This window comes from Papio anubis, chromosome 2 (genome assembly GCF_008728515.1).
Source record: "Papio anubis isolate 15944 chromosome 2, Panubis1.0, whole genome shotgun sequence".
Taxonomy (NCBI): Eukaryota; Metazoa; Chordata; class Mammalia; order Primates; family Cercopithecidae; genus Papio; species Papio anubis.
This window is the reverse complement of record NC_044977.1, coordinates 153,080,118-153,093,011: the sequence shown is the minus strand read 5'-3', so window position 1 is coordinate 153,093,011 and position 12,894 is coordinate 153,080,118. Positions and strand designations below refer to the sequence as shown.

The 12,894-nt window shown below is 37.5% G+C and overlaps 1 protein-coding gene across 5 annotated transcripts in view; it reads right to left on the bottom strand.

The window, feature by feature from the left end:
- Nucleotides 1-12,894, bottom strand: part of CEP70 (centrosomal protein 70) — a 107,125-nt gene that overhangs the window by 93,186 nt on the left and 1,045 nt on the right. For 3 of the 5 annotated variants that reach the window (XM_017955849.2, XM_009201624.4, XM_017955850.3), the window contains exon 2: nucleotides 11,390-11,492. The exons of 1 other annotated variant lie outside the window; for it this stretch is intronic. Coding sequence is in view for 1 of the 4 variants with exons in the window: in XM_021934818.2 (XP_021790510.1) it covers nucleotides 8,273-8,288 (16 nt within the window). In the remaining 3 variants the exon portion in view is untranslated. Of the gene's footprint in view, nucleotides 1-8,272; nucleotides 8,296-11,389; nucleotides 11,493-12,894 lie in introns of those variants that run through there. One more of the 5 variants, XM_021934818.2, reaches the window with a different exon arrangement.

Genomic DNA, 12,894 nt, shown 5'->3' with positions numbered 1-12,894 from the left:
TAGACTCCCATACAATAATAATGGGGAGACTTCAACCTCACTGTCAACATTAGACAGATCAACTTGAGACAAAAAGTTAACAAGGATATCAGGAATTGAACTCATCTCTGCAGCAGGCAGACCCTAATGTAGACATCTACAGAACTCTCCACCCCAAATCAACAGAATATACATTCTTCTCAGCACCACATCACACTTATTCCAAAATTGACCCACATAATTTGGAGTAAGCACTCCTCAGCAAATGTACAGAACAGAAATTATAACAAACTGTCTCTCCAGACCACAGTGCAATCAAACTAGAATAAGGACTAAGAAACTCAATCAAAACCGGCTCAACTACATGGAAACTGAACAACCTGCTCCTGAATGACTACTGGGTACATATGAAATGAAGGCAGAAATAAGTGTTCTTTGGAAACCAATGAGAACAAAAGATACAACATACCAGAATCTCTGGGACACATTTAAGCAAATAATGAGAGGAGATTTATAGCACTAAATGCCACAAGAGAAAGCAGGGAAAAGGTCTAAAATTGACACTCTAACATACAGAGAGATAAAAACTGAAAACAAGGCAAACACATTCAAAAGCTAGCAGGCGACAGAAATAACTAACTAAGATCAGAGCTGAACTGGAAGGAGATAGAACACAAAACCCTCCAAAAAAATCAGTGAATCCAGGAGTTGGTTTTGAAAAAAGATCAACAAAATTGACAGACCGTACTTAAGACTAATAAAGAAGAAAGAGAAAAGAATCAAATAGGCGTAATAAAAATGATAAGGGGATATCACCACCGACCCACAAGAAATACAAACTACCATCAGAGAATACTATAAACACCTCTCATAAAATAAAGCTAGAAAATCTAGAAGAAATGGATAAGTTCCTGGACACTTACACTCTTCCAAGACTAAACCAGGAAGAAGTTGAATCCCTGAATAGACCAATAGCAGGCTCTGGAGAAATTGAGGCAATAATTAATAGCCTACCAACGAAAAAAGTCCAGGACCAGATGGATTCAGAGTGAATTCTACCAGAGGGAGGAGCTGGTACCATTCCTTCTGAAACTATTCAATCAATAGAAAAAGAATCCTCCCTAGCACTCATTTTTTATGGGGCCAACATCATCCCTGATACAAAAGCCTGGCAGACACACAACAAAAAGAGAATTTTAGACCAACATCCTGGTGAACATGATGCAAATCCCTCAATAAAATACTGGCAAACCCAGTTCAGCAGCACATCAAAAGCTTATCCACCATGATCAAGTGGGCTTCATCCTGGGATGCAAGGCTGGTTCAACATTAGCAAATCAATAAACATAATCCAGCATATAAACAGAACCAAAGACAAGAGCAACATGATTATCTGTAGATGCAGAAAAGGCTTTTTGACAACAAAATTCAACAGCCCTTCATGCTAAAAAGCGGCTCAATAAATTAGAGCGTGATGGGATGTACCTCAAAATAATAAGAGCTATTTATGACAAACCCACAGCCAATATCATACTGAATGGGCAAAAACTGGAAAATTCCTTTGAAAACTAGCACAAGACAGGATGCCTCTCTCCACCACTCCTATTCAACTTATAGTGTTGGAAGTTCTGGCTAGGGCAATCGGGCAAGAGAAATCAGGGTATTCAGTTAGGAAAAGAAAGAAGTCAAATTGTCCCTCTTTGCAGATGACATGATTGTATATTTAAAACACTGTCTCAGCCCAAAACTCCTTAAGCTGATGCTTAACTTCAGCAAAGTCTCAGGATACAAAAGTATGGTGCAAAATCACAAACGTGCATTATGCACCAGTAATATGGAGCAAACAGAGAGCCAAATCATGAATGAACTTCCATTTTACAATTGCTTCAAAGAGAATGAAGTACAAGGAATCCACCTTACAAGGGATGTAAGGACCTCTTCCAAGGAGAACACAAACCACTGCTCAGTGAAATAAAAGAGGACACAAACAAATGGAAAGGAACTATACTATGTATGGATAGGAAGAATCAATGTCATTGAAAATGGCCATACTGACCAAGGTTATTTATAGATTCAATGCCATCCCCATCAAAGCTGCAATGAGTTTCTTCACAGAATTGGAAAAACTTCTTTAAAGTTCATGGAACAAAAAGAGCCCACATCTCCAAGACAATCCTAAGTCAAAAGAACAAAGCTGGAGGCATCCACGCTACCTGACTTCCAAACTCTACTACAAAGAATACAGTAACCAAAAACAGCATGGTGCCATTTTAAAACAGAGATAGACCAATGGGAGACAGAACAGGAGTCCTCAGAGAAATAATACATCTACAGCCATCTGATCTTTGACAAACCTGGAAAACAAAGAAATGGAAAGGATTCCCCTATTTAATAAATGGTGCTGGGAGAATTGGCTAGCCCATAAGTAAACTGAAACTGGATCCTTTCCTTACTCATATACAAAAAATTAATTCAAGATGGATTAGAGACTTAAATGTTAGACCTAATGCCATAAAACCTAGAGGAAAACCTAGGTAGTACCATTCAGGACATAGAAGCGTGGGCAAAAGCACAATGTCTAAAACACCAAAAAGCAATGGCAGCAAAAGCCAAAATTGACAAATGGGATCTAGTGAAAACTGCAAAGCTGCTGGCAGGCTTTGCCATCAGGCAGTGGGAGGAGCACCTACAGAATGGGAAAATTTTTGCAATCTACTCATCTGACAAAGGGCTAATATCCAGAACTTACAAAGAACTCAAAACAAATTTACAAAGAAAAAAACAAACAACCCCATCAAAAAGAAATTGGGCAAAGGATATGAACAGACATTTTCTCAAAGACATTCATACAGCCAAGAGACACATGAAAAAATGCTCATCATCACTGGCCATCCAGAGAAATGCAAATCAAAACCACAATGAGATACCATCTCACACCAGTTAGAATGGCAATCATTAAAAAGTCAGGGAAACAACAGGTGCTGGAGAGGATGTGGAGAAATAGGAACACTTTTACCTGTTGGTGGGATTGTAAGCTGGATTCAACCATTATGGAAAACAGTATGGCGATTCCTCAAGGATCTAGAACTAGATGTACCATATGACCCAACCATCCCATTACTGGGTATATATACCCAAAGGATTATAATCATGCTGCTATAAAGGAGGAACACATGCACACGTGTGTGTTTATTGTGGCACTATTCACAACAACAAAGACTGGAATCAGCAAATGTCCATCAGTGACGAACTGGATTAAAGACAATGTGGCACATATACACCATGGAATACTATGCAGCCACCATAAGAAAGGATGAGTTTGTGTCCTTTGTAGGGACATGGATGCAGCTGGAAACAATCATTCTTAGCCAAACTATCACAAGAACAGAAAACCAAACACCGCATGTTCTGCTCACTCATAGGTGGGAACTGAACAATGAATCACTTGGACTCGGGGAAGGGGAACATCTTTTACACGGGGGCCTATCATGGGGAGGTGGGGAGGGGGAGGATGGCATTGGGAGTTATACTACGATGTAAATGGCGAGGTGATGGGTGCTGGCGGGTTGATGGGTTGCAGCACACCAACACTTTCTGAAGTATAAATATGTAACAAACCTGCGTTATGCACATGTACCCTAGAACTTAAAGTATAATAATAATAATAAATAAAATTTAAAAAAAAAAAGTAGAACTACCATTAAAAAAAAAAGAGAGAGGAAAAAAAAAAAACCTACAGGCCAATATCCCTGATTAATATTGATGCAAAAATCCTCAACAAAATACTAGCAAACCAAATTCAACAACACATTAAAAAGATCATTCACCATGACTAAGTGGGATTTATCCCAGGGATTGCAAGGATGATTCAACATATGCAAATCAATCTATGTAATACATCATATCAACAGAATGAAAGACAAAAACCATATGATCATTTCAATTGATGCTGAAAAAGCACTTGATAAAATTCAACATCCCCCTTCATGATTTAAAAAAAAAAAAAAAACTTAAGAAAACTGAGTAAAAAAGGAACATACCTCCACATAATAAAAGCCATATATGACAGACCCACAGGCAGTATCATACTGAATCAGGAAAAACTGAAAGCCTTTCCTCTAAGATCTGGAACAGAATAAGGATAAAAAATTGACAAACCTTTAGCCAGACTAATGAAGGAAAAAAGATTCAAACAAAATCAGAGATGAAAAAGGACTGGAATTGCTCTAGCTAGGGCTGGAATTGCTCTAGCTAGGACTGGAATTGCTCTAGCTAGAGATGAAAAAGGACTGGAATTGCTCTAGCTAGCAGTTAGACAAGAGAAAGGAAAAAAAGGGCATCAAAATTTGAAATAAGTCAAATTACCCTTGTCTGCAGGTGGTATGATCTTATATTTGGAAAAACCTAAAGACTCCACCAAAAAGCTATTTGAACTGATAAATTCAGTAAAGCTGCAAGATACAAAATCAGCTTACAAAAATCAGTAGCATTTCTATAAAATAACAATGACAATCTGAAAAAGAAATCAAAACAGTAATCCCATTTACAATAGCCACAAAGAAAATTAAACACCTAGGAATTAATTGAACCAATGAAGTAAAACATCTCTACAATGAAAATTATAAAATACTGATGACAGAAGTTGAAGAGGCCACAAAAAATGAAAAGATATTCCATGTTCATAGATTGAAACAATCAATATTGTTAAAATATCTATACTACTCAAAGCAATCTACTGATTCAATGCAAATGCCTAGCAAAATACCAGTAACATTCTTCACAGAAATAGACAAAATAATCCTAACATTTATATGGAACCACAAAAGACCCAGAATAGCCAAAGCTATCCTGAGCAAAAAGAATAAAACTGGAGGAATCACATTAACTGATTTCGAATTATATTACAGAGTTACATTAACCAAAACAGCATACTACTGCCACAAAAACAGACATATAGACCAATGGAACAGAACAGAAAACCCAGAAACAAATCCACATACTGACAGTGAACTCATCACTGACAAAGGTGCCAAGAACATACACTGGGGAAAGGAAAGTCTCTTCAATGAATGGTGCTGGGAAACTGGGTATCGATATGCAGAAGAATGGAACTAGACCCCTATCTCTCACCATATACAAAAATCAAATAAAAATGAATCAAGACTTAAATCTAAGCCCTCAAACTATGAAAGTACTACCAAAAAATGGAGGAAACTCTCTAGGACATTGGATTGGGCAAAGATTTCTTGAGTAATAGACCACAAGCACAGGCAACCAAAGCAAAAACAGACAAGTGGGACCACATTGAGTTAAAAAGCTTCTGCACAGCAAAGGAAACAACAGAGTGAAGAGACGGCCCACAGAATGGGAGAAATATTTGTAAACTACCCTTCTGACGAGTGTTAATAACCAGGATGTATAAGGATCTCAGACAACTTTTTTTTTTTTTTTGAGTCTCACTCTGTCGCCCAGGCTGGAGTGCAGTGGCACAATCTCGGCACAATGCAACCTCCGCTTCCTGGGTTCAAGCGATTCTCTTGCCTCAGCCTCCTGAGTAGCTGAGATTACAGGCACATGCCACCACACCCGGCCAATTTTTTATATTTTTGGTAGGAAATCAGCATATTAAAGAGATATCTGCACTCTCATGTTTACTGCAACATTATTCACAACAGCCAAGATTTGGAAGCAACCCAAATGTCCCTCGACAGACAAATGGATAAAGAAAATCTGGCCGGGCGCGGTGGCTCAAGGCTGTAATCCCAGCACTTTGGGAGGCCAAGACGGGCGGATCACGAGGTCAGGAGATCCAGACCATCCTGGCTAGCACGGTGAAACCCCCCGTCTCTAGTAAAAAAATACAAAAAACTAGCCAGGCGAGGTGGCCGGTGCCTGTAGTCCCAGCCACTGGGGAGGCTGAGGCAGGAGAATGGCGTAAACCCGGGAGGCAGAGCTTGCAGTGAGCTGAGATCCAGCCACTGCACTCCAGCCTGGGTGACAGAGTGAGACTCCATCTCAAAAAAAAAAAAAAAAAAAAAAAAAATCTGGTACATATACATAATAGAGTACTACTCAGCCAAAAAAAAAGAATGAGATCCTGTCATTTGCAACAACATGGATGTAACTGGAAGTCATTATGTTAAGTGAAATAAGCCAGGCACAGAAAGACAAACATCGCATGTTCTCATTTATTTGTGGGATCCCAAAATCCAAACAATTGAACTCACGGAGACAGAGACTAGAAGAATGGTTACAAAGGCTGGGAAGAGTAACAGGTGGGCTGAGAGGAAGAGTGGATGGTCAATGGGTACAAAAAAATAGAATAAGATCTAGTATTTGCTAGTACAACGGGTTGACTATATTCAATAATAATATAATTGCACACTTTTAAGTAACTAAAAGACAGTAATTGGATTGTTTATAACACAAAGGATAAATGCTTAAGATGGTGGATACCTCATTTACCCTGATATGATTACTATATATTATATGCCTGTATCAAAATATCCCATGTAACCCATAAATGTACACATCTATGCACCCATGAAATTAAAAAATTTTTAAATTGTAAAAGTTCATATTAAAAAAGAGACTAATACCTCTATAGACAAGAAAAATGTACTAGAAAGACATGCTCACAAAAAATATAGTAACTATAACCTCTATATTAAAACAAACTAAAATACATGGAAAACTCTGTAATACATGAACAACATAATTAGAAATAAGAAAAACTTGGAAATGAGTTGATAGAATCTAGACATTAGTAACTTTTAAAAACTATTTCTGAAATGAAGATTAAAGAAGGAAAATGAATGAGTAAAGACTACAGACAATGCCTTAAGAGAAATAGAGATTAAAAGGAAAACAATTTTAAAAATTAAAAAGAAATGAAGAAGAAATATGAAAATGACAAAGATAGGCAAAGAAGCTCAAACATACACATAATAGTGGTAACTGAAAAAGAAAACTAAAACAACAGAACCAATTTAAAAAAACTATAATTCAGGAAACTTTCCTGATTTTAAAATTCATACAGAGCTGCAAAAGACTTATAATAGGCAAAATAACTTTGAAAAAGAACAGGCTGTCCATGGTGGTTCACACCTGTAATCCCAGCACTTTGGGAGGCTGAGGCAGGAGGATGGTTTGAGGTCCAGGAGTTCAAGACCAGACTGGGAAATACAGCAAGACCCCATCTCTACAAAAAAGTAAAGATTAGCCAGGCATCGTGGCATGAACCTGTAGTCCTAGCTACTTACGTGGCTGAGGTGGGAAGACAAGTTGAACCCAGGAGTTTAATCAGTGAGCTATGATTGTGCCACTGCACACTAGGTTGGGTGACAAAGTAAGACCCTATCTCTAAATTAATAAATGAATGAATGAAAAAGAAGAACAAAGTTGAAGGACTAATACTACATCATTTCAAGGTTTATAAAGCTACAGTAATCAAGACAATGTAGCATTGATATCAAGGTAGACAAACAGATTAATGAAACAAAATAGAGTCCGGAAACAGACTCATACATATATGGACAACTAATTTTCACCAAAGATATGAAGGTAATTTAGCAGAAAAAATCAGTTGTTGTTTTTTTTTCAATAAATGATGCTAGAACAATGGGATGGCCATATACAAAAAAAAAAAAGAAAGAAAGAAAGAAAAAGCACTTTCAGCCATATCTCACACTATACCAAAAATTAAAATGAATGACATAAATCTAAAACTTAAAATCACAACATGTCTAGAAAAACACAGAAAAACTGTATGACCTTGAGTTAGGCAAACATGTCTATGATATGACACCAAAAGCATGATACAATTCAAGAACAAATGGGGCTTCGTAAAAATAATGTCTGCTCTTTAAAAGGTACCATTCTGAGAATGAAAAAAGAAACCACATACTCAGAGAAAATAATCAGGAATCAGAAAAGGTTCATATCCAGAACATATAAGGAACTCTCAAAACTCAGTAAGGAAGTTAACATCAACAAAAAGTAAACAACAGAACTTAAAAATGGTCAAAAAATTTCAATAGACATTTCACAAAAGAAGACATACAGATGGCAAGTAGGCACACACAAAGATGCTAAACATTGTCAGGAGGGAAATGCACATTAAAACACACGATGTGACACCACTACACCTATTAGAATGGCTAAGAATGACTATACCAAGTGTTTTCGAGGATGTGAGGGAACTAGAACTCTCATATACTGCTCATGGGAATTTAAACTAGTACAACCACTTTGTAAATCACTTTGGCTATTTCTTAAAAGGTTAAGCACTTACCATAAGACCCAGCCATGCAATTCCTAGAATTCACCCAAGAGAAATGAAAGCATTATGTCCATGCAAAGACTGTACACAAATGTTCATAAGAGCTTTATCTATAATAGCCAGAAACTGGAAACAACTCAAATGTCCAGCAGCAGGTGAACAGACAAACTGTGGTATACTCATTGGATGTAATACCCCTCAGCAATAAAAAAGAATATGTGCAATATGGATAAACGTCAAAATAATTATGCTGAAAGCCAGCCATAAAATAGTACATACTACAACATTCCATTTATATAAAACTCTAGAAAATGAAAACCAACTTGTAGTGATAGAAAGCAGATCAGTGGTTGCTGAGAGAATTGGAGGCTAGACACAGAGACTACTAACGAGAACAAGGGAGTTTGGAGGGATGATGGATATATTGATAATCCTGATTGGGGTGATGGTTTCATAGGTGTATATGTATGTCAAAACTTATATTTTATACTACATATGTGCAGCTTGTTGTATATTAAATATATCTCAATAAAGCTGTCTTAAAAATAAAGTTTTCCTGAAATTTAAAAAAAGATTTGAAACTACAAATGTAAAGAAAATATCAAGTACCTGAGAATACTGACCGAAAACAACCGACACGGTGATACATTCTAATAATATTACCAGACTTCAATGAAAAAGAAAAAATTTGGCTAGGCGTAGTGGCTCATGCCTGTAATCCCAGCACTTCGGGAGGCTGAGGCAGGTGGATCACTTGAGCCTGGGTTCATGACCAGCCTGGGCAACATGGCAAAACTCTGTCTCTCAAAAAAAACAAAACAAAAAAAAAATTAGCTGGGCGTGGCAGCATACATCTGTAGTCCTAGCTACTCAGGAGGCTGAGGTGGGAGGACTGCTTGAACCCAGGAGGTGGAGGCTGCAGTGAGCCAAGTTCATACTACTGCACTACAGCCAGGGTGATAGAGTAAGACTGTATCTCAAAAAGAAAAAAAATAAATAAATTATTTGGTCATCTACAAAAAAAACCCCACATGACTTACAAGAAGAAGAAAAATTAGATAATAATCTGACTTTATTCCAGAAGAAAAATGAGTAATGTATTTAAGAAATTCAAGGAAAAGAAGTGTGAGCCAAAGATCTGCAAAATTGACTTTCAAGTATAAAAAGAACAAACTTTTATCAGTATATAAGAACTCAGACAATATTCCTTCCTGAGGAATCTAAACAATGTATTAGCGTCAGGTAGCCAAAATGCCTACAGAGACCTCAGCATAAACACTGGTGGTAAACATTAAATTATGAATAGAACTAATAGGCTAAGAGGGAAAAAGCAGAACATGAAATGGCTATATACTCTGACAATGCAGATAGAGCACAACTGTTAGAGAAGAAAAAATGGGAAGAACATAAGCAAAAAAAAAGGTTTAATGTTTTCAGTAATCATACTGATGGTGATTTTAGAAATATAGTTCTGATGTGGTCATATGTATAATACAGAATAATGAGTAAATATAGAATATTCTATTATCTCCTATATTCTTGAGAATCATCATTCTCAGTATGGAAAAAAGGAGTTACAGTTGTGATAGAGAAGTTGTTAAGTAAAAGCTCTGTAGTCTCAATCTGAAGACTGGCAGCAGAACACATTAGGTATCTTTTAACATGTATGTCTATAGATATATATAGGTATCCTAGCTCTGTCTACTGAAACACCTGAAACAGTGACTAACTCAGGATCTTTAGCATTCAGACTGTAACTGAAATATCATTTCCCTCTTAAAAAAACCAGGGCATTTTAAAGAAATGGCTGATTTCATATCTGCGATAGGAATTGTTCAATATATTGTATAACAAGGAAGCAATCAAAAACTAGGAGGCCAGGCTCACGGTGCAGCTTGGCCAACATAGTGATACCCCGTTTCTACTAAAAATACACACACGAAAAAATAGCCGGTCCTCGTGGTGTATGCCTGTAATCCCAGTGACTTAGGAGGCTGAGGCAGGAGAATCACTTGAACCCAGAAGATGGAGGTTGCAGAGAGCTGAGATTGCGCCACTGCACTCCAACCTGGACAACAGAGTGAGACTCCATCTCAAAAAAAAACCCACAAAAAACAGAGAAGTGATTACTACAAAACTATAAAACCCAGAAGAATGGCGACTAAATGGGAACACAGGAGTTTTGACTGGGATAGGGTAACAGAGGGGATCTGGCATAGCTGAATGGTATGGTCTTGTAATAATTTATTAAGCTATACATTTGGTACGTGATTTATAATAAAAATTTCATTTTACAATAAAAAGATTTTGTTAAATAACAAAAACAGTAAAGTAAAGGAAATGCTAATCAAAAGAAAGCTGGTACGGGTTGAACATTCCTAAAATGAATATTTGAAATCCAAAATGCTCCAAAATCCACAACTTTTTGAGCACCAACTTGATGCCACAAGTAGAAAATTCCACACCTGACCTTATGTAACAGGTCATGGTCAAAACTTGGTTTCATGCATAAAACTATTAAAAACATATAAAATTAGCTTCAGGCTATGTGTATAAGGCGTACATGAAACAATGAATGAATTTTGTGTTTAGAGTTACCCAACTCTAAACAAGATAACTCATGTATATACAAATATTCCAATTTTTTTTTTTTAAGCCAAAAGTCCAAAACATAGTTCCAAGCATTGCAGATAAGGGATACTCAACCTGTAGAGCTCTGTAGCCAGACTGCCTGGGTTCAAATCATGGATTCTGCCACACAGCCAGGAGACTACAGTACTAATCTCTGTGTGCTTCAATTTCCTCATCATAAAATGAGGATAATAAAAGTACTCAGCTCACAAGTTAAAGATTAGGAGAGTTAATACAGAAAGAACATAAAGCATTGCCTGGCACACAGCAGGATGGAGACAGTGATTAGAGTTGGTGATCAGCTTTCTGTGTTATCTTAAGTAGGTACTTAACCTCTCTGAGCTTCAGCTTCTTTGCTAAGTTGTAAAATATCTACCTGATAGGATTATCAGGAAGTCAAAAGGAAATATATGTAATGAACCTAGTATAGTACTCAACAAATTACATACTTTTCCGTGGTCTCCCAACATCTGGAGTCATCTGTTACATTAGACATACCTCAGTCATAGCATACTACTCTTGCACTTTACACCTGGTCATTCAGGTTGATCTCAATGAAATGATCACCCAACGAGTCTCATGTCTGAAACTGGATCTTCATCTAGGTTTCAAAAGATAAAAAGAAGAAAATCTTGAAATGTTCAACTTCCTAGTAAGAATGGTCTTGTGTTACTCCCAGAGCAGGCATCCATGGTACTGGTAATCACAGATAAACCAGGCACAACTGAAATAACTGCTAATGCCCTTCCCAGCTCACCACCATACACCTCTTCCCTTCTCTTCTCTCCCCTTATCTTTCCTCTCCCTACCTTGTTAAGATATTTAGCTGGGTATCCAAATCTATCATCATCTATCATCAATTCTGACTTCCGGCTCCACAGGTAGGATATTCTCATTTGCAAGGATACTAAAATGAAGCATCCTCAGACAAACTACAACTGATCATAAAAGCAAACAAGGAACAAAACTACTCCTCATTTGCACCTGTGACCAAACCCTCCTTTTCAGAGGTCCATTCTATGAAATTAACGGGCCAATAGTTTGCAGCAGCCTTTTCCCCACTACAGGCTGTCCCCACTTCCAGGACAAAGGTCTGGAACTTTTAAAGTCACAGGAAGAGACCAAATGCCTTCTAGGGCCAAAACAGAAGCTACAGCTTTAATTAGTGTCATAATACACTTAAAATAAGATGGTGGGGGTAGGAGTCAGAGGGTAGGAGTTGTCTTGTACATGGCATAGTAAGCCAGGCATAGAAAAGCAAAAACATAATTGTATCTTCTGACACTTTCTAGGTTTCCCGAGTGTTTCAGCCAAATTGCCCTTTATAGGTCTGAAGTCCCTTGTAACATGCATGCTCCATACCTTAAAATTTAATTATCTTTTCACCATTTGGGGTCGGGGAGGGGAGCTGACAATAAACCATGGCCAGTAACTGTTCCTTCTCAACTGAATCACACCAAAATCTGTAAGCGTCTTCAAAAGCATATACTTCAAATTACTGCAATAAATGAACATGTAACCCTTTCGAAGTCTCTATTATTAAATGCAAAAGCTCTATTCTGAAAATATGGCAACTTGCTGTTTAATGTTCCTAAGAAACAGTTGAACCTACCCCAAATAGGAAAGAGTTAAAATGGAATGTCATCTCAACCAAATCATTCTGTCTCGCGAGAGGTGACATGAAGGGGCAGAACCTTGCTTTGAAGCAAAAGCTGTAGGGAAAACTCCAAGTCAGCCACCTCTTCCCCAAAAGGCAGGGTTGGGGGAAGCCAGAGTCTACTGGGCAATATTTAAAGTATAAAACTCATTGCAGAGGCTTGAAACCAATATGGATAATGCCTGCACAGTGTTTAATATAATATACATACATATATATATATATATTTTTTTTTTTGATACGGAACCTCGCTCTCCAGGCTGGAGTGCAGTGGCACGATCTCAACTCCCAGCAACCTCCGCCTCCCGAGTTCAAGCGATTCTCCTGCCTCAGCCTCCCGAGTTGC